This window comes from Physeter macrocephalus, chromosome 5 (assembly GCF_002837175.3).
Source record: "Physeter macrocephalus isolate SW-GA chromosome 5, ASM283717v5, whole genome shotgun sequence".
Lineage (NCBI taxonomy): Eukaryota > Metazoa > Chordata > Mammalia > Artiodactyla > Physeteridae > Physeter > Physeter macrocephalus.
Window position 1 is genome coordinate 90,757,722 of NC_041218.1, and position 22,380 is coordinate 90,780,101.

The window sequence follows — 22,380 nt, forward strand, 5'->3', positions numbered from 1 at the left end:
CTGGTTAACCTTCTGGATAATATGGTGACATACTGGGAGTTCCTTAAGACTAAAACATATGTCAGTCTTCTCAGAAACAATCTCCCTCTCCCTCACACACACAAAATATTTACTACCAGCTTGATGAAAGAATGAATTCCTGGTATACTATTTACTATATTTACTATATTTTCATATGTATCTCCATATGCTGTATTATGGATTCGCTAAAGTAATTTCTAGTTCTTTATATTTGGCATTTATAAATAATTTAAAAGTCAAAAGAATGTTTATCAATCTAACATATAAGATCAAAAAACCTGACTTTGTTAATAAGCACATCGGTATCTCAGACTGAAGGCTCAGTAACCAAGGGACAGGTGTGTTAAACTGATAAATCAGATTTTTTTTTTTTAATGAAGACACATGATTAACTCTTTGGCCAGTAGTTTCCTCCAAGAAGGTTAATTATATAGGAAGTCTAATTATATGCATAAAGTTGCCTGGTGAACATGATACCAAAACATGTGAATTATATGATGAGAATATTTACCGGTATTGGGACTGGATTTTTTATGTTGAAGTGGGTCCTTAAAGTCCTAGCTCATGACATCTAAATTCCTTAAGATCTACGACTCTTAAGTTACTAATATTAAATGAAAGGATGCGTCTTTCTACTCTGAGTTGCACTTCTGGGATTTAAAGTTACTGGTTTCACCTTTAAGGGAAAACAATTACCTTGGTTAAAAATTAAAAGATCACACTGTCTAAACATATTAGAATAATTACTTGTAAAAGTAGGATGAAATGTCACTATATTTAAAATAACAGTTGATAGCTCCTCCCCGTTTAAAATGCTCCTATATATTAAGAGGGGAGGAATATAGAAATAAGGCTTCTTTTTCACAAAAAAACCCTAAACACTCATTAAAAAGACAGACTGATTCCCAGGCTAACAAGACTTGACCCTTACCTGCTACAGAAAAAAAGGGTCAGTCCGGGCTTCCCCGGTGGCGCAGTGGTTGAGAGTCCGCCTGCCGATGCAAGGGACACGGGTTCGTGCCCCGGTCTGGGAAGATCCCACATGCCGCGGAGCGGCTGAGCCTGCGCCTCCCGAAACGGGAGAGGCGACAACAGTGAGAGGCGAGGCCCGCGTACCGCAAAAAAAAAAAAAAAAAGGGTCAGTCCATCAGAATATTCTGAATTTCTTAGAAAACAATTTACATTGCTGTTCTGATGAAATCTCCAAGAAGAAATGAAGGAAACGGTTCATGCCAATAGTACATCCAAGTTTCTCAGGTTGGAGACGTCTACCAGTACAGCAACACTCACCAAAAAAGAAATGGGAAAAACAAAACTGTCTTGGCATTGTAAGTTTAAATAAACATTTTAGTGAAATACTTCATTCCATGTATCTAAGTGTTTATCAAAGTAGCAATTTGCATGAAAAGTACCTGAGAATGAGGTCTGTGAAAAATGCAGATTCCTGGGTTACACTAAGGAGTTCAGCATATGGTTCTTAATGAATTGCTACATTCTTAAGAAAATTATGAATGATACATAACATCTTGTTTGGGGGAACTCTGGGTGGAGCTCTGGAATGTATAGTTAACAAGCCTCCCAGATAATTATGGTAGTCAAACTGGTTTGGGAACTACCGACCTGCAGCAGTTCAACATGCCTGTAGTAGGGAAACTAATTTTTTTTTCCCCTGCATTGGCAGGCGGACTCTCAACCACCGCGCCACCAGGGAAGCCAGGGAAACGAATTTTTTTTTTTTTTTTTTTTTTTTTTTGTTGCGGTGTGTGGGCCTCTCACTGTTGTGGCCTCTCCCGTTGCGGAGCACAGGCTCCGGACGCGCAGGCTCAGCGGCCATGGCTCACGGGCCCAGCCGCTCCGCGGCATGTGGGATCCTGCCAGACCAGGGCACGAACCCGTGTCCCCTGCATCGGCAGGCGGACTCCCAACCACTGCGCCACCAGGGAAGCCGGGGAAACTAATTTTTAAAAGTGGATTTTTTTTTTTTTTTAAAGGCTTTGTAGCCACGACTATAACCCTGGGCGTTAAGAATTTGCCTTCAATGAAAAATCAATTAAGTTGTTAGAAATGCAAGACCAACTAAGTTCTGCATTGATAATTAAATGTGTGATGATATTCCTACCAGTTCTTTATGTAGTACTTTCAACTAACACTTTGGAAAAGAAATTTGTTGGTGTCTGTGTAACAGAACATATCAACTTATTTTATGTTACAAATCTTAGGAGTGATTTTTAACTTAGTGCCAAACCTGCCTGAAGAATATAAAATTGCTTGTGTTGTGGAAGGGATTGGTTAGTATATTAATGGATTCAGCTTTATAAAAATGGGTATCAGCATCATCTGTTGATTGTAAACTATTAAGAATTTAGACTAAGTATCTTTCTGTGCAGAGATAAACATGTGTTTTTACCATGCCATTTTGGGATGTTAGTCCCTAGGCTTGTTGCTGCATATTGGTAAGCACCTATGATCTCCATCGATATTTGTGGGACCATAGCTATTCTGAATGAGCTACCAGAATCTAGCCCTGAACTTCCATCCATCCTGTTAATAGGGTTGCTGAACTGTTTAGAAAAGTTAGCAGTGGGGAGGTTCTCTTCTCTAAGGTAATTAAGTTAAAGTGCTTTGGAAAGGCAGATTAAACCTGAAAAATAAGAATTTATAACCAAACACCAGAGGATGGATAGGAATTTTCAATTTTCTCAACACAATTTAACACTTCTTTTTGAGAGGAGGCTTTTATCTGCAATGGACAGAGAAAAGTACTAGGATATGCTTCACTAGGGATTGTTAGTCTTTCAAATTGATGTTCAATTATTTTCTTTTTTTTCCCCCTCTAGAATAGTGGCTTTGCTCTTGGGCAAAAATCAATACCAATTTTAGGTTTCCTAACTTTTAACTACAAAAATACATCTCGAACCCTCTTTCCTTCTCTTCACAATCAAAGTTCAAGAGCTTTTACTATTTTGCAGACTCATACTCACCCCCAAACGAGAAGAGACCGAATTAATTAAAACATTTATTTGAGCACTTACTATATGTCCTGGGAATTAATGCAAAGCTGTACGCATTTATCTGAGAGATAATGCAAGGTAAACACTGCCCTTCAGGGGCTCACATTCTAGGAGGATGAGGAGATTCTAAATAATTTGGGTTGGCCCAAAAGTTCATTCAGGTTTTTCGTAAGATGTTATGGAAAAACCCAAACAAACTTCTGGGCCAACCCAATACAACAAACTGCCATAACAGAACTGAGTAAAAGGTACATGGAATTATAAATAACAATAGACTTCTTGGAAGAGCACCAGAGAAAGTTTCAAAGAGGAAAAGCATTTGAACTGAAGGATGCATTCACAAAGGGGAGAGTAGGGGGATTCCATAAAAAGGTAATAACAGAAAGAGAGGAGGTCTGAGAGAGCAAGGTAAGTTTAGGGAACTGAAAGCAGTAATGTGGGTCGAAGCAAAAGGAGCAGCAACTGGATCTCTGATTGGAAAAAAAGGCAGGAGACAACAAATCAGAGGGCCTTCCTTTATGCCATTCTAAGGAGCATGGACTCCATTAAAAGCATTTCAAGTAAGATCAGATTCACATTTTAGTAAAATCACTTTGAAGGATGACAGATGGATTAGAAGGGGCAAGATTAAAGCAGAGTAAGCTACATCACCACATAGTTACATATAAAGACTCGTTTATTTGGCAAATATTCAGGGCGACTGACTACTCTATGCCAGGCCTGAACTACAGTAGTGGCAATGGTCATGAAGACAAGGGGGGGGTCAGACCAAGAAATAAAAACTCAGAATGGACATTACTTAGGGACATAACAAAGTATTAAAGAATTGAGGATGGTTCCCGGGTTCTGACAAGTTATAGACCATACTGTTTGCATCCCATTTTAAAAAATAATATCCAAGCATTTTGCCTTATCATTACAAACTAGAACAACTTTGAAAAAAATGCTTTCTGGTAATACTTGTTTGTTGTAGAAAAATCCATCTGTATGCCTACAACCCAGAGAGAACCAGTGAAACCACTGTACTTTACTTCCTTTACCCCCATTTCTATGAAAGCAAACACAATATACAAAATCCCTACAAACTGTAATATGTTTTTCATATTTTTGTTACCATTTTTTTGTAGTATGTGATGCCCTGAAATGATTCTTTAAAAATAATTTTAATGGCTGTATTCATGGACATATCCTAATTTAAACAGATTCTGTTAAAAATTTATAAGCCTTTTACACATTCGTCTAAGACTGACTTGTCACAATTAAAATGAGAGTTGAGATACATGAATGATTCACAAATAACAATCTAAAATGAATTCTGGATAATTTTTCATTATTCCACAGGAAAATGAGAATAAGAACAATGTAGCAGGTTGTTCAAAATAATTTTTTAAATTATGAGACTATGTCCTTATTTGCTGTTAACACCCGTTTTTTAAAACCAAGGATATGGTGTTGCTGTTTAGAGAACTAAAAATAGTAACTACATTGGTTTCCATATTTATCATTTGATTCATTCAAGAAATCCCAAAGTCTAGGAACCAATATATTTGATTAGGTCTAAACCCCTGCCAACTACCTTTTTAGTTTGCCTCTCCTACATACTGGATTGCTACATTCTACCAAAAAACCCTACAGAATAATTATTTAGCTTTGTTGACTCATATCTTAGATATCTATGGACATTGTTCGATTTGTCCTAAATCCTTGAAGTCAAAACAATGGCTCTGTATTCCAGGGATATATAAAGTGTGAGCCTTTCCCACCTTAATCATTCTATATTATAAAGGCTCGTATGAGACACAAGACCTAGATTATGAAGCAGAAGTCCTTGATTTAGAAGGAACAAATCTAGCCCGCTTCTTGGGAAGCTATCTAGTTGCTGACTGCTACTAATATATCAGGGAGTTAGTTACCCATGCACTTCGACAGACTGTTTATTATGATTAACAATTACCCGGTTCTTATAAGTACCTTTTCTCCCAAGTAGCTTAAAGACTTCCGGTACACAATGCCTCTTTGATGCCTAGTATCAGAATGAACAAGCAAGGAAATAAGTTCTGCCAGTGAGAGGGATAGGCTGCAAGGGAATGAATAATCAAACTCTAAAAAATGAAACTATTTTCAACTTCATGCTTTAAGTCAAAATAGCCTGTGATGTCAAAACTCTTCCTACTCCCTCAATCTCAACAGGACCAGTACCCTACACATTTACCTTCACCTGAACATTCTGGGGCCCCAAGTTTTAAGAACTTTGCTGGTCTGGCTGTAATTATTGAGTTCTAAAATACCAAATTTTATGACTGCTATGAAGATATTCTTTTCAATGAGAATTCCTTTCCAAAGAGATTAAAAATGTATATATGAATGCTTAACTGTCCTCTTCCCATCTTCCTAAGCCTTACCTCATGACTTGATTTTGTAATCTGGTTCCTTCATTTTACTTTGCTAATTCATATTTCAGAATGATATTTTAATTTTCACACAAATTATAGTTATTTCACAAAAATGCATCGCAAGGAAGAACGATTTCAGTTTATTTACAAATGGAAAATTTATTCCAAGGGTAACATATGACTTGTTACACAATTTTAAAAATGGAAGACATAACCTAATATTGTTTTATTATTTTGGGGATATATGATGGCAAGGGATGGGGGAGTTTATGCACAGAAAACCAAGCAGCTGCTTCTCTTCCACAAATAAATGATTTTACTAAGCACCTGGTACAGAAAACTTAACCACGTGTTTAAAGAGTTTACCCTAAAAAAATTACACTTTGAACTAGGCCTCCGATTAAACTCCTCTCAGAATTTAGTCCTTATCCTTGAACATAATTTGATAATGACCATTTGGCTGATAGAAAAAAGGCAGGGATACACAGAAATAACTATGCCACAGCTATTAAAGTCTCATAATCATGAAATTTTGATTTTCATGACATAAACCTCTACTACTTCCAATGTTTTCTGTTTTGTTTTTAATTTCAGAGAAGACTATTTGGACCTAAAGCTATGAATTAGGAAGTAATCTACTACCTAACTGCAATTTAAGGTCAGTTTACTTTGTAGCTTAATATGAGTAATGTTTAAGAAAGTCTTAATCTCCCCCTCAATTTAACTATGCTAACCTCTGGTCATCTTTACAGAGGCTGAGGGCTTCAATAATACCAAAGTTTCATATGTTAGTTAAACAGAACTAATTACTGCCTACAGAGGTAAGGATAACAAATTAAAAACACTTTGATACACATGTATTTGAAAAGTATACATTGTTATATGTATATATAGAAATTGTATAATTATTAATTAAGAGGGAAGTCTGTAGAGTATAGGGGTGGAAAAAAGGGGGAGCCAGTAAGAATGGGAACCAAAAATTAGGTGCCTACTCTATGTTAATGATCACCTAGGAGAGCAAGACACAGGATACATAAAGTACTGAAAACATACACGAATGACTTATTTAACATAAGCATTGATTAGGTAGGTGACTGGATTCATATAAAAATGAAGGAAAAAAGAAAATATCAAATTTGATCATACCTAGGAAAATAAAGTACTTAAAACCAAGTGATCTTGATGGATATTAATTTCCTCATTTGTTAAAAGCCTAAATCAAAATTAAGTCTCTTCTATCACCAAAAACTAATTTCTGTAAGACACACCATAAGGCAAAGGTAACGCAAGCTCAGCCGACATACATTAAGTACAATTCTCCGTCCATATCCTTGCCCGACGGATACCAAGGGATGACTGTATAAATGGTATTCATTCTTAGCGTCTTCTGACGTTTAGCTATCTGTGGACATTTACAATTATGACTTTGGTATCTAAAATGTTAGTCTCTAACAAAACAAAACAGTTTTAAGCACAAACTACAAATCAGACCCTTGATATACAAGCAGTATAAGTCAAGCTTTGTTTTTCAAAATGTGCAGCTGTTGGAGCCTTGGAGGGCTGATTCTTCAAGGTAGCACAAGAACCACCTTCAGAAACAGCTGTAAGACCAATACAGTACCATATTTGACAATATCTTACGTGCTGAAACGAGGGCTTACACATCACCTAAAAAAACCCTTAATTCTATCATGTCTTCTGACTGCCAAATGTTCACACATGTTCTAAAAGCCATTAAAAATGCATTTTGCATGGGCATAATGAATTTAAGATGGACAAACATGAACAAAAATGCTAACCTGAAATTTGAAGCATTTTAATAAAAGTTTTTGGGAGCCTAGCATTTTAATAAGGAAGTAAGGAATCAAGATATGTTTCCTGGGAACTCCCTGGCAGTCCAGTGGTTAGGAGTCTGCGCTCTCACTGCCACGGGCCCAGGTTCAATCCCTGGTTGGGGAACCAAGATCCCACAAGCTGCATGGCATGGCCAAAAAGAAAAAAGAGACGTATTTCCTGATGTAGCAAGAAAATTATAAGTTCTGGCTCTTGCTGTATAGGTATATAGGTATAAACACAGGTTGCCTGTGCTGCATGGATTCTCAGCATAAAAGTTAAAATGTCAAGACGTGAGTTAACGTTTTAGCAATATCTGGGTGCTAAACCTACTGTGAGACTTATTAAGCCAGTCATTTCCCTCTTTGAGATTACTTCCTCAAAATAAAAGAGAAAAAAAAAAAAAGAGAATAAATGGCTTGAGCTTCATTGGCAAAAGGACTCTAGTTTTAAAAAAAGTAATGAAATAATCTGGTTGTAATCCAGCTTCTTTTCCTGTCTCATCTCTCAATGTATTTCATGCAAGACTAGTCAAACGGGTTTCTTATACTTAGAACATGTTTTTTCTATTCCTGTTCTATGCCTTTGCACATAAAGCCATGCTGACGGCAAATACACTGTTTCACTGTCCCCACCCCATCCATTATTGAAATCCACAAACATTTTGCCTCCTAGTTCAAAAATTCGATTTCTTCTACGAAGCACATTACCTGTTAACTGGGGTTCTTGGCTGAATGCTTACAGTACATACCTACGTGGCTTAATCCCAAACTAGGTTATAAATTAATAGAGTAGAATTAATAACAGGTACAAATATTTAAGTGAAGAGAACCAGGTGGCAGAAACCAGATTCGAGGGCTAACACCACTGTCAAAATACGTGTTGAATGGGGTGGGGGAAACAAACCCAAAGTTTTGTAACACGATGGTATGGAATCAACCAGAGCATTTTGCATCCATTTATATATTCAACTGAGTTGCTATTATTAACAAAAACACATGCTATCGCGAAATTTTAAGGCACTTAGCATCAAAGCATATTACGTTATTTGTACAACAAAACTGAGTGCCTATTACATGCCAGGAACTTTGCACTTTAGCTACAAAGATGAGACACTCTACCAATATCTTGACAACTAACAGAAAAGAGGAACATGAACATGACAGTGTGACAGATACAGAATTAACAAAGAAAAGGGAATGTATCATTTTTTGGAGATAAAAAGAGCAGCTATGTAGACTTGGGTCATTTTACAACTTTAGTGGTGACCCATGAGGCTCATAAGCAGTAGACAGATGAACGAGCCTGCATACCATAGTGTGTGTTCCATAGTGTGTGTTCAAGCTGGTGTGTTCCAGCTTGATCCTCAAATGTGATGAACTAATTGAGTGTTTTAAGGAAAAAAAATTGTTTGGAAAGATGTTTGATTATATAAGTTAACCAAGAAGGGGAGAACAAAAAAATAAATAAAATAAACAAAAAAGGGAAACAAAAGAGGAAGTTTAAAAGAAAAAATAGCTCAGTTTTGAATTTGTTTAGTTTGAAGTACCTAAGGGACGGGGAAGATATTTAGTAGTTCCAACTGAGTTCAGAGATGATGAATTCTGGAGTCATCAATAGGTAAAGGTGTGGGAATTGATTAATATAATTGGTGAAAAAGGGGCTGGGGTCACAACACTGGGAAACAGCAACAATTAAGAAGCAGAGGAAAGCAACTAATGAAAACAGGAAGGACAGAAGTAGCAACTAGCAAAGGGTATTAGCATATAAACCATGGTATTTTAAAAAGTTATATTCTAAGGAATCAACTGCTATAGGTTATATAAGACCACCCACACCTGGAGCATATAAGAATACAAGACTTTCACAAAATGTTATAAATGCAAATAATTGCATATAGTCTTTTCTTATTCGGTAAGATAAAACTTACTTAAAAGGCTGTTTGTGGAGAAAGGAAACTAGTTAACGTTTAGACATTTAAAGTCTATAGCTGGCACAAGTGAACCCTTGACCTCTGATGTTATGGGCAGAATATCTCCTCTCAGCCATCTAATTTTTCCAAAGGATTTTTGTAAACTACTGAGTAGTTTATCTTGTCAACCTAACTGAAAAATGTTAACAGCTAAGACTTATGTTCCAGGTATCTTAAATATGGTAGGAATGCAAATTATTTGACTGAAATTAGACCTGGAGTTCCAATCTGTCCCAGGAACAAAGAAACTGGAGAGGGAAAACCAGAATATAGTTTTAAGTCTAAGACACAAATACTAATATACTTTGGGAGGGGTACCTTTAAAAGTAAATACTTTAGAGGATAAAAAATATTACAGTGACACCAAAAAAAATATTAAAGTGATATAATCTCTAGGAATAAACTGCTACATAATTTAACTTGCTTTCAGTTGTATGAAATACCATTTACCCTGGGCCCATAACCAATTTATTAGGACCAGCACTATATAAAAAATAGTTGTTTACTGAAGGTATATTCTGTACCTCAAAAAGACAATGCTGACCATGGCCTTTTCTGTTTTGTGGCATGCATACAATAAAGGAGAAACAAAAAATCCCCAAACCCACTTTTCTTTTGTAAGAAATACAAGTGCAAGATAAGCATTTAAGTATGCAGAGTTTATGGCAAACATAAGCACTGAAGGAAAAAATGGCATAAAATACTTTTCTTGGACCACTCCAGAGAATGGTGAAATCTGTAAGTTTTTGCTACTTCCTATCTGCTTCATTTAGGCGGAAGCAGAATACTATTAGTTTTTCTAGTTTCCAGGTGAAATCCCATACTTACAGATGTTTCAAACTTGAACTAAACGTAAATAGTCAACAGGGAAGAGACTATGGACCTGATTTTTTTGGATAGCAGAGGGCAGGTAATTTTCAAAATGGTTTTTAGATACTTAGGAACAAACTTATTACCTCTCCTTAAGAAAAATAATCAAGTTGACTCCAGGTATCCAAACCCTGGAAAGATTTTTTAACCACCATTTGCAAATATGCATTTAAGTTTAGTGTTAACACCTTGCCCAGGAAGAAAGAGAGATGGCATTTTATTTTTTTCAGCAAGTTAAACTAAACAGGCTGTAATGCTGTTTAACCATAACATTTTAAGGTATATTTAATGGTTTCAACTCAAACAGTTCTCAGATATAAATCTTTTCATTCTACATTTAAAGGCCGTTGAAGTCAGGGGTGGGGTGGGGCAGAGAAAAGTTTTATATAAAAACAAAATCCAGTGAAAGTCACATGTAATTCTGAATATTTTTTTTTACTTTGAATTGTTTCAGCAAGTATGTCAAAAGATAAATAGACAGTGACTACTCAACCCCCCCCCAAAACTTTAAGAGCAGACAAAAGGGTTATCAATGTTTATGCCAAAAGCCCAAATTTGATTTACTGCAGAGCTTCATTTTACATACAATAAGCCCTATTACTGGAATACCAACCTCATAATACATAAAACACATGTAGCTACTAGTGGCTGGCACGGTGACACATAAATGACAACAGGAAAAGTGACAAAAATACAAGGGCACAACTTATTGGATCCTCTAGTATCAGAGCAAGCAGTACTACATAACTTGATAAACCCCAAATACATCAAGGAACTATAAACCCAAATAATAACTGGTGTTTGTATACTGTTGAAGTTTGTAGGTTAAAATGTCTGCTAGATGTGAGAAATACGGATGTTGAAAAATACTAAGGCCAGTTGTCTTCCCACCCTTTCGCGGGGCAGCACTATGGCTGTCCCCATCAGCTGCCTCCCCACCCCATCTCACATGTGAAAGTGGAGGAAACCCTGACGCTGAGCCTCATCAACCCTCTACCTCTTCTCAAAACTCTGGTGGTCAAAAGACGGTTTTTTGTTGTTGTTGTTGTTGATTTTACAGTTTGGAATAAAGTACCAAGCGTAATATTTTTATGAGTGCAGGAAGCCTGTGGCCCCTGGTAAACCTAAACATTCCATCTGCAGCTGAGATGAAAATTTGGGTGTTTCATTAGAACAGGCACAAAGGAAATTGTCTAGGGAGAACATATTAATATAATGCAAGAAGATAGACAAAGACAAGAAGTAACTGCAAGTAGTATTTTAAATGCCACAGGAAAGTAAAGAAAAATTAGAGCTCAAGAGGTTCATGGGTTTGGCAATTAGGAACAATGAGGACCCAAGCTACTTAAAAGTACAAAACATGGATTTGTTTCCATTAGCTTGCAATATGGCCTCTTTTCCTTATTAAGGCACAGTGAAGTTTTCAGAAGAACCTTCTGAAAATTGCCTTAAAATCTACTGACTTCATATTTAGTTCCTCTTTTGTAAGCCGTAAGAAAATTGCTATAAGGGTAAGGGAGCTGTTACTTACACGTAATAGACCCCTGAAATTATTCAAGAATTCTTATAGGTAAAATGCCCAATTTATATTCACAGAACACACAAAAAAGCTTTGAACTTTAAAACCTTTGTAGTACTTAAAATAAATATTAAAAATTCAATGTTGTTTTCAAACTACCAAGTCTACAACTAAGACTAAAGGAAATAGCGCAACCCTGACTCCAGGTTAACTCATCTTTTCAGGTCCAACAAGCATTTCCTCCAAGCACCAAATACAGGTGTTCAGTCAAAAAGCAAGTCAGGTTTTAGGTCTTTGTTGAATAACTCCCAGCTCTCACTAAACACCACCCAAGGAGAGAAGCCCTTTTAAATCTTCTCTAGTTCAGTTAATGGCTATTAGTTTGGCCAACTGGGAAAAGACAAAAACAAAATTAGTCTTTCTTACTGAATCTGCCAACATTGACCATAAGAACTTCTGAGCTGCTGGAGATCTTCACGTACCAAGGTTCCAAATACTAAAATTAAAATTCATACTTATACAAAAGTGATTTATAGAGGTACGCTTTAATATTTGATACTGGTGCAGGAATCTTAATATTTACCAAAAGTGATTATAATTTCATCTTTTATTTTTAAAAACCACAGTAAGAGGGCGACAGAAAAACAGAAGACTAAGAGTATTGAAAACAGCCTTACAACTTCATGTACAACACGGGCAACTTTTATTCTGTATTACTAATCACGTCTAAAATAAAACAAATCCAATGATAAGATTTCACATTCTTGTAGAATATACAGATAGGGAGGAAACGGGAAGAAAGTAAATACAGACGGAAAAAACAAGTTTGAAGAGGGCCCCTCAAACTTCAGATGATATTCTCCTTGGTTTCTTCTTTTAGGTAACTAACAGTGTTCCTGGGTATTATCACACCTTTTACACTTGTTTCCAAACTTAGGGAATATTTTGCCACTCGGATCTGAGAAACTTTACGTTTTCTCAGAAAATAATCGATACTCCTCGGCGCTGTGGCCCAGGAACTAGACTCTCCTTTTTACTCAGTCCAGTGGCCCTTCGGGACTCTCGGTTGATTCTGACTCCCACATTAGGGACCAGCCATCTTACGTAAAAACACCTCGCAAAGAGAAAGGCAGATAAAATAGGGCGCCAAACCTTCCCCTCCACCAACAGCCGTCACACCCCCTAAGGAGCGTCCCTCCGGGGGCTTTTCCCAGAGAGCCGCAGCTGCTAAGCAGTATGGGGGAGGAGAAGCGCCCTCAACAGTCAACTCTTCCTCTTCAGGCGGCCGACGCCGACCGCACCACAGTCTCCTCCGCCCCAGCCCTTTCCCCTCCCCCGTCCCAACCTGGGTCTGAGCCAAACCCCACAGGAATGCAGCCCGGTCACATGCGCTGCAGCGGCGGTGGACGTGCCTCTCCCCCCGCGCCCCAAGGCGACCCAGCGCCATCTTGCCCTGACGCAGTTACTAAAATCATGGGAGAATTTGTGTCTCCTCGTCCACGCCAGCACCCCGAAGTTTCGCAGAGGCCGAGCCGGGGCCCTCACCTCGCGCAGGGACAGGAGAAAATAGTCAAGGAAAAGCCTTGAGATTCCCTTCGCCACCGCTTGGGTTCCATATCGGCCGCGACAGCAAAGATCACCATCGTCACTGCTCTCTCTCCGCAACAGCCTCCCCCGACGGCTCGGGCCCCACCCGCTGCTGCAGCATGAGGTCACCGCTAGCCAATCACGACACGCCCGACAGAACACCTCGGGCACTGATTGGCTGCACGGACCGCCTCTGCCTCTCCCGACTCCGCTTACCAAGCGCTCCGGGAGGCTGTGGAGCTAAAAGACAGAAAGCGCCATTTCGGGGAAAGACCCCGAAAACAGGAGCCGCAATCACCGTGTCATTTTACTGGGGAAACCCTTTATTCTTTGGCCTGCCCCTTTGTTCTTCGAGATAACCATCTCTCTGACCCTCCCTCGTTTAATCACCGCCGCATAAAGGAATTCCCGCTCCCCTCCCCGCACACTGTCCCGCCGGCGGGGAAATCCTTCCCCGGGGCCAAAGTAGGAGGCACAGACGGCAACTGCACCCACGGCAACGGCAGCTTTTTACCCCGATACACGGTGGCAGGGAGGCGGCGCTGACGGTGGCTGTATTTTTCCTGCTGCTTCTCCCCCCGACCTCTTCCGTTTCTCGCTCCTCCATCGAGACGGCGCTGGACTCGCCAGCTCCGCTTTTATCCGGTGCTCGGAGCCTGCGCACTGGAACCGCCTCAGCTCCTAGTGGGCGTCGAATGACACCCCAACCGAGTTCATCCCGCGCTGGAGGCCAGACTGAGGAGGGGGAGGGAGAAGGGCAGACCCTGGCTGAGGTGGTTTTGGGAGTGGGAGAAAGTGCATGGGGGGGGGTGTCTTTCCAGGGCCTCCAATCATTATCCTTCCACCCAGTAGTGGCGCGCCCAAGCTCACCGATATCCAGACTTGAGGGCTACTCAGGGAAAGGGGATAAAGAACCAATCCCATCAAATACCAAAACTTTCCCAAACCTTCGGTGAATTGTTGAATGCATCTGTTGTGAAATAGACGGAGATTCTGTCCACCGCTCTGCCTCCAGTTGGCTGTCTTCTAGCCGCGGTGGAGCGAGAACGGCGGGTGGCAGCCCACAAGCAAAATGGCGGCGGACAGCTTCGTCCCCTCCCCCTCTGCCCCTGCGGAGCGGGGCGGGCGGGCCCCGTGCACTTGCCGCCGCCGCCGCCGCCGCCGCCGCCGCCGCCGCCGCCGCGGCCGCCGCCGCCGTCAGCCGCCATTTTCCCAGAGCGAGAGGCAGTGACACTGAGCGGGCGCAGGGGGCCGAGTCCGAGACGGTACCTGAGTTCGGGAGCGGCAACAGAGGGGGCATAGACACTCTTGAGCAGCCTCGCCGTCGCCTCTGCGTTCCTGTTGACTTTCTCGGTGCCCCCTCCCCTACTCCTTGGTTGCTGGTGAAGAGGCTGCGCGCTGCTGTTTGGGGAGGGGGTGTGTGGAGCCGGGTCCTGAGTCCGCAGTGGCTGCTGTCGGGGGGTCGTCTGACCGCGGAGGTGTGGACAGACTCCTTGGGGGTCGAGCAAATAACGGGGTTCGGGTGTCTGGTGTGTGAACATCACAGGTCAGTGCCTGTCGTCTCCTTGGGAGTTCATGGGGTTTGCGGGTGGAGGGACGTGTGTTTCCAGGGGTAGGGGGCTTTCTCATCTTTATTCTTCCGGCGGGGGGGGGTCGACGGTGGCTCTCAGGTGTCTTGGCGGGGGTAAGACGTTGGTTGTTTGAATCGAATTTAATCCTTTCTCCTCTCTGTCCCTAGAAAGGGAGCATTATGGCGGGTTTTAGGGTTGGGGAAGGGGAAACTGGCAGTTAAACCCTTGAGAGTGGGAGTTAGGGAGGGGGCGCGCTCCTCGCTGGCAGCGGGTTCGGGCCGCTTGGGTGAGGAGGGAGGCTTGTGACTGTTAGTAGGGTTTGTGTCGAAGTGGTCCCAGGAGCTGCCAGCTCTCCCTGTCCTCTACCGCATCTCGTTCAGGTGCTGGGAACCCGTCTAGGCCCCATTTTCTTTTGCTGCTTCCATTTCTTGCCTGGCAGTCTCTGGTTTAATTTTCTCATAAATACGAAGGGGGTGGAAAGAACGCCCTGGGTATCTCCCTTTGTGGGAGAACGAGACAGCTCTTCATCCTCTCCGGGAGAGGGTAAAACCGCCCCTGAGGTGGTCACCCCAGTACCCAGTCTTCTCAGTCTCCTCCCCCCTCCTCTTGCATTATCGCCGTCCTTTACTGTAGCGGAGGCTTAGAAGCCACAATATGGCACATTTCAGGAAAGCTGATTTTGACCAAGGGATTGGCACAAACACTGTGGCAGCAGACACAGAAGAGAAACAAACGGTTCACTGTGCTAAACGGGGGAGGGGGAGAGAAAACAATCCGGAGGGCTCTCTTCCATCGGCCTTAGCTCCGTAGAGATCCGTTCTTGCTAGACTCTGTCTTAAGAACGTTGCAGTTTCAAGGCAAAGGGAAATCGCTAGAGTTAGCTGTAGAGTAAACCCCGTTTTGCCTGTTTCCCCTCTTTTTAGAGATGTGAATAACGTAAGGTGTTTGGAGTTCTGGAGATCTTGGAGAGAATTAAGTGAGGTGCATTCAACTCTGGGGTGGAGACATCAATACCTAATTGGAAAACAGTCCGTTTTTTCCTTTAATCTCCGAGATGGGCAGTAAAAAGTGAAATTTCCCTCTTTTGTCCTTTACAGATTCTAAAAATGGCGGCCCCAGGCTGATGTTGTGGTAATCTAATCAGCTCGGGTCCTCCACACCCCTTGCAGTGCGTTTGTCTGCAGCATATTACAGGCTTATTATGTTTACATGAAAAGGCTGGGCTTTTTTCCTTCCCCAAACCGTTTACAGAGATGTGTTGATTTTACTGCAAATTACAATGCTGTGTCTTAGTTGATTAATTTTATGGGTTTTTCCTGAGAGGCAAATAAAATGACACCACTTTTGAAAAAATAAAAACACTCAGGTGTTTTTAATAGAAATTTCAGTAGTGAGGCCAGGTGCTCTTACATATTGAAAAAATTATTTGGGGGCAAATAATAGTTTTTGTTTGGTTTAATCCAAAGCGTCTTTTATTCAATAAGCCAGAGTAAATTAAAATGTTTAGTAAGTGTGTAAGTACAACCTATTTTGTATGATTAGACATTTTAGTCTAGAGTGGAACGTTTCCCATCCAACTTTTGACCAATTTTGTGAATTTTGGTTTTTGTAACCTTTTACATTTTTAGGGAGCTGTACAAACAAGCCTAAACCTGTTACTTCACTGGGTGTGGAGATGCTTGTTCTCACTATTATATTTGGCGTCCATTTTTCTCATATATTTAAGCATTCCTTAGGAATTTTGTAAGTTGACTATGTATTTGATAAAGTGGAGCTCCATGCTTTGCTGCCTTACAGTTGTCTTACAGCATTCTGTTATAATTATGTAAGTAAAAAAGTAAGGCTCTAGCTCTTGATAGTTTTCCTTCCCAAACATGCCCATTTATTTACCCATTATGGGATGTGGAATTTAGTCTGTTTTAATAGACTTTAAATAAAAGCCATATCATAATAGGGTTTTGAATCCATTTTATGCTATTTTCAAAATCTTACAGATTGGGGCAGAAAATTAAATGACGTCATTTAACTTTATTTTTTAAAGTGTGAATGATCAGAATTCATCTCTATAGTGGGAAGTTGATCTTTTTTGGCCTGAAGTAAGCAGTGAGCTAAGAGTGGGCTATTAATGGCATTTAATGACCATTCTGATTGTGGAGCAACTGGAAGATGAGTGCCTTTCAATCCAGTAGTACTTAAAAAGGTTGGAGAGGATACACCCTTTCAGGATTCTCTTATTTCATTGTAAATTCTGCTCTAAAATATTTACAGTGGAGTAAGAGATTTATGAAGTTCATATATGAATTACACTGATGAAAAATTTCTAATTTACAAAATAATAGTAGAAGTTACTGGCTTAGGGAGTTTTATCATGGAAGACTGAGCATACAACTTTACTTAGAATCTTTGAAATATTTTATAAGATGAAGTGGTGGGTGGTGGAAGAGTTTGTGTAGGGATTTGGGGTCAGTACTCATTTGTAATATGCTCTGACTGATCATATAATTCAGACCCTTATCTGCTGTGTAAAGACTGTACATTTATTTTATAGACTAAGTGGTTAAGATCTGTGGTTCAGAAGGTTGGTACTTTAAACTTATTATCTAATGTAGGTAATTAGTATACTCTTGGGAAAACTTGATTTATATAGCCAGAGGAGGGAACACTGTTTATACGCATGTTTTTGTTGATCTTGACCTTGATCACGTCTAGACTTATAAGGCATTTGGATTTATTTGGCTTCAAACAAACAATATCAAGTTAGAAATTATAAGAAAAGCTGCCTTCACTTGTATGAGCTTTCTTCGTACTGGCCTGCTTCCTTGCTTTGGGGTTTGTTTGTTTCTTTTTGTTTGTATTGATGTGTTTTTGGTTCCTATAAAGTGAGTCTGGCTTTTTATTTATTTTTGTATATTGCACTTTATAAATAACATGGTTGTAAATGTTTGCTTTTTATTCATGTATACCCCAATGAACTATCTATGTTTTGGATTGTCAAGGCAAATTTATTAAAAGGTGAGGCATAATTTTTGTTTCCAGAGAGTTTTGAAACATTTGGTGCCTTGGGGCAAAACTAGTCAAATGGCCTTTGTTCTTAGAATAGCTGAATTTGAGGGATTAGTTGTGTATCTGTTTAAGTGGATTTGTAGAAAATCATAATGTAATTGGAGAGCAAATTTTAGAGACCACATTTTGATCATGCTTCCCTTTTGTTGTCAGTATAAGTTACAGGATCCCTTCGATCTCAATTAAGTTTAGAACCTTTACAGGACTTCTCATTTCTCTTCAACTCTTTAGGTCCCTGATAACTCTTCTACAATTTTGCCTCGTCTGTTTTCCTCACTGCTTCCAGCCGGAGAATTTTTACCATATATACCGCAGTAAGCTCTAGGATTTCTTGAATCTAAAAATGAGGAAGTGAGGCAAAAAGCCAATTAATAAGTTAGGAGAAACTCTTCCTCTCAATATATACTGTAGTGGTCTTAGTGAAATTAGAACTTATTAAATTGGTTCTTATTTCTAAGAATAATATTGCCCATTTTTATGAATCAAACTCTTAAAGAAGGTTATGGTTTTATTTTTTAAAGTGTATTTTGTAAATCCTAACAGCTCTTCTTTTCTGGAAGTTACTACTGGGACTTAAAATGTATACTACCATTGTGTGTTTAAAGTATTGTATAAAATCAACAGGACTTTGAAGAGCTATCAAAAAATTGCTTAAGGAATATTAGTATGGAATCTTCTTAAGAGACATTATGTTTATTTTTTTAAAAATATTTTAATAATATATAATAGCTTCTCTCTCCAAAGGATTCATTCTTAGCAGATAGTAGGTGCCCAATTTTTTGTTCAATTTAAAGCTTTTGTTAAGTGAACACATTTACATCTCAGATATTCAGGGTGATCAGGGACTGTTCCTTGTCATGTGTGAGAATAAATGTTAAATACATGTATTCTGTGAGATTTACTTTTTAATGATGAATATAGTAGAATTATTTTTACTTTGTGATAAAATTATTTTTTGTATTGACTGGCAAAATAACAAGACAGATACTATTTGAGAGATTGCTGTGTAAATGTTATTCAGTTTGTAGGCTGGGTTTAAAATTGGAGTGGCTTACTATCTCTTTTTTACTGCCACTTCTGTAATAATGTTGGGAGTAGTCTCATTTTTTTCCTTAATATTGAATGAAAAAAATATTTTTGTATTACCTAAAAATTTATTTAATATGGAAGAGCAATATTTGTGGTTGAAAATTGTTTTTAGTGCACTAAAATTTTGAAGTAGACAGTATTTAATGGTAACAGTCTTGCCATTGCAATTTAAGGATGAGTATTTTGTAAAGAGGTAGGAGTTGACCAAAAGAAATTGTTTTCTGTTATTGTGAGCACTTATGATGAGTGCCACAGTAAAAATCGAATGGTAGTGACTCAGGCTAGGTTAATTAGATCTTACTTGTATCTTTAAGAATATGAGAGGTTTTTATTAACCATTGGTAACCAGGACGCTTTTTACTTAAATCAGAATCAAGAAGACAGTTTTATATTTCACTTGATATGTATTTTTGCTTGATATCAATTCAGTTCTTGTGGATAGCTCATAAATCAAATTTTATTTTAAATTGTGTAGGAAAGCCATGTTTGTATTGTTAGGTAAATTTTACACCTTTGTTGAAAATCTCATTTGGTTTTTTACCAAAACTATTTAAGCTTTTAGGGACGTTGGACATTTTCCATGCAACAGGTCAGTCACAGATTTCTTCTTTGGTGTGTTGCATTAAGATGCCATCAAAACAGACATTATGCTTTTTAATGAGTAAATAATTTATAATTTAATGAGTAAATAATTACTTGTCCATCATTTTTAATTAAAATATGTATTTTTGCGTTTTAAAACTATCTCAAATGTGAAATCTGGGTTTAAGGAAGGACCTATATACAGGTCAACATGAGATACAAAATGATAAGTACAGCTTTCTTTATACAACTGGAGAAGAGATAATTTTCTACTAACTCTTAGATGATTGCGCAGTTTAGAGTTAATCCAAACGTATAAACATTCTTGGTCCTGAGGTTTATTATTGAGAAAGATAATATTGAGTAATCACACCTGTGTTATAACACAACATGGGTGCACCATTTAAGGTCTGAGCTTGTGGCAGAAGCTAAGTAATATAACAGTGGGATTGAGTTAGTTTTGTTTTGTGGTATTTATAAGATAATTTCAAGTTCACATAATTATGTTATCTAACATTTTATCTGAGACCAGAAAATTAAAAATTTTCTTAAATCTTTGTTGAGTTTTATTTTCAAAAAGTACTTAAAACATAATTTTTATTTAAAGACTTTAACAAAACTTACCGTGATAAATTAATTTAAACTAAATAAGTTTAAACTTTAGAGCTGTATGTTTTCCATTTTTCTCACTGTTTGGTGTAAGAATTAGGTAAAGCCTGGTGTCAGTGGTTTTTAGCAAAAAGTGAGGAATGTGATGGAAATTAACCATTATCACTTAAGTATTGTCCGGAAAACACAGGTTTGTTTTTTCACAAGTTCACATATCAGGAGACTATCTGTGAGAAAGATATGCCCTTCTAATACTTTTTCTTATATCACAGACTAATAATGAGGTCATAGTTTCTATTTTTGATTTTACAGAGAGACCTCTTACATTCCTCTTATCTTATTTTGTATGTCATTTAAAGAAAGACAAGTTTCAGGAATTTGAAAACCCATTTCATCTTTAATCATGTGGCAAAAGATGGGAATTTTTTTTTTTTTTTAACATTTTTTTAAAATTAATTCATTTATTTGTTTTTGGTGCGTTGGGTCTTCTTTGTTATGTGCGGGCTTTCTCTGCTCTCCATTGCTGTGTGAGCACTTCTCATTGCGGTGGCTTCTCGTTGTGGAGCACGGGCTCTAGGTGTACGTGGGCTCAGTAGTTGGTGGTTCGTGGGTTCTAGAGTACACGCTCAGTAGTTGGGGCGAATGGGCTTAGTTGCTACGCAGCATGTGGGATCTTCCTGGACCACGGATCGAACTTGTGTACCCTGCATTGGCAGGCGTATTCTTAACCCCTGTCCCACCAGGGGAGTCCCAAGATGGGATGATACTTCAGTAGCCATAAATTGGTGGCCAGGCAGCAGGGTCTGCGGTTGGTCTGGTACATAGTAATTCTTCTTGAGAAAGTAAGATTGTTTCTTTTGGAATTATTTGCTTTTCTCTTTAAATGAAGCTGCATAATTGGTTGAATTTGACACAGCCTTATTACATTTTAGCATTAAACCCCTACCTAAACACTATTTTTTTTTTTGCGGTATGCGGGCCTCCTTTGTTGAAAATCTCATTTGGTTTTTTACCAAAACTATTTAAGCTTTTAGGGACGTTGGACATTTTCCATGCAACAGGTCAGTCACAGATTTCTTCTTTGGTGTGTTGCATTAAGATGCCATCAAAACAGACATTATGCTTTTTAATGAGTAAATAATTTATAATTTAATGAGTAAATAATTACTTGTCCATCATTTTTAATTAAAATATGTATTTTTGCGTTTTAAAACTATCTCAAATGTGAAATCTGGGTTTAAGGAAGGACCTATATACAGGTCAACATGAGATACAAAATGATAAGTACAGCTTTCTTTATACAACTGGAGAAGAGATAATTTTCTACTAACTCTTAGATGATTGCGCAGTTTAGAGTTAATCCAAACGTATAAACATTCTTGGTCCTGAGGTTTATTATTGAGAAAGATAATATTGAGTAATCACACCTGTGTTATAACACAACATGGGTGCACCATTTAAGGTCTGAGCTTGTGGCAGAAGCTAAGTAATATAACAGTGGGATTGAGTTAGTTTTGTTTTGTGGTATTTATAAGATAATTTCAAGTTCACATAATTATGTTATCTAACATTTTATCTGAGACCAGAAAATTAAAAATTTTCTTAAATCTTTGTTGAGTTTTATTTTCAAAAAGTACTTAATACATAATTTTTATTTAAAGCCTTTAACAAAACTTACCGTGATAAATTAATTTAAACTAAATAAGTTTAAACTTTAGAGCTGTATGTTTTCCATTTTTCTCACTGTTTGGTGTAAGAATTAGGTAAAGCCTGGTGTCAGTGGTTTTTAGCAAAAAGTGAGGAATGTGATGGAAATTAACCATTATCACTTAAGTATTGTCCGGAAAACACAGGTTTGTTTTTTCACAAGTTCACATATCAGGAGACTATCTGTGAGAAAGATATGCCCTTCTAATACTTTTTCTTATATCACAGACTAATAATGAGGTCATAGTTTCTATTTTTGATTTTACAGAGAGACCTCTTACATTCCTCTTATCTTATTTTGTATGTCATTTAAAGAAAGACAAGTTTCAGGAATTTGAAAACCCATTTCATCTTTAATCATGTGGCAAAAGATGGGAATTTTTTTTTTTTTTTAACATTTTTTTAAAATTAATTCATTTATTTGTTTTTGGTGCGTTGGGTCTTCTTTGTTATGTGCGGGCTTTCTCTGCTCTCCATTGCTGTGTGAGCACTTCTCATTGCGGTGGCTTCTCGTTGTGGAGCACGGGCTCTAGGTGTACGTGGGCTCAGTAGT

General features: G+C 38.5%; 2 protein-coding genes across 7 annotated transcripts in view; one reads left to right on the top strand and one right to left on the bottom strand.

The window, feature by feature from the left end:
• Nucleotides 1–1,783: 1,783 nt before the first annotated feature.
• Nucleotides 1,784–14,297, bottom strand: LOC114486343 (uncharacterized). Of its 3 annotated transcripts, XM_028490160.2 has the most exons (5): nt 14,154–14,297; nt 13,721–13,941; nt 13,165–13,446; nt 5,004–5,055; nt 1,784–3,502 (listed from the first exon to the last, which is right to left on the bottom strand). In XM_028490160.2, exons 2-5 carry the CDS (start codon nt 13,811–13,813, stop codon nt 3,447–3,449), a joined length of 483 nt encoding a protein of 160 aa, XP_028345961.1. In that variant the 5' UTR covers nt 13,814–13,941; nt 14,154–14,297; the 3' UTR covers nt 1,784–3,446. The 3 variants fall into 3 exon arrangements, with proteins under 3 accessions (XP_028345961.1, XP_028345962.1, XP_028345960.1); XM_028490161.2 differs by lacking the exons at nt 1,784–3,502; nt 5,004–5,055 and adding an exon at nt 12,304–12,733; XM_028490159.2 differs by lacking the exons at nt 1,784–3,502; nt 5,004–5,055 and having other exon boundaries at nt 12,304–13,446.
• A 117-nt stretch (nt 14,298–14,414) lies between these two features.
• Nucleotides 14,415–22,380, top strand: part of KMT2E (lysine methyltransferase 2E (inactive)) — a 105,664-nt gene continuing 97,698 nt past the window's right edge. For 3 of the 4 annotated variants that reach the window (XM_055085072.1, XM_055085074.1, XM_055085073.1), the window contains exon 1: nt 14,415–14,752. The gene's annotated coding sequence lies outside the window, so the exon portion shown is untranslated. The remainder of the gene's footprint in view (nt 14,753–22,380) is intronic. The other variant, XM_024115941.3, reaches the window with a different exon arrangement.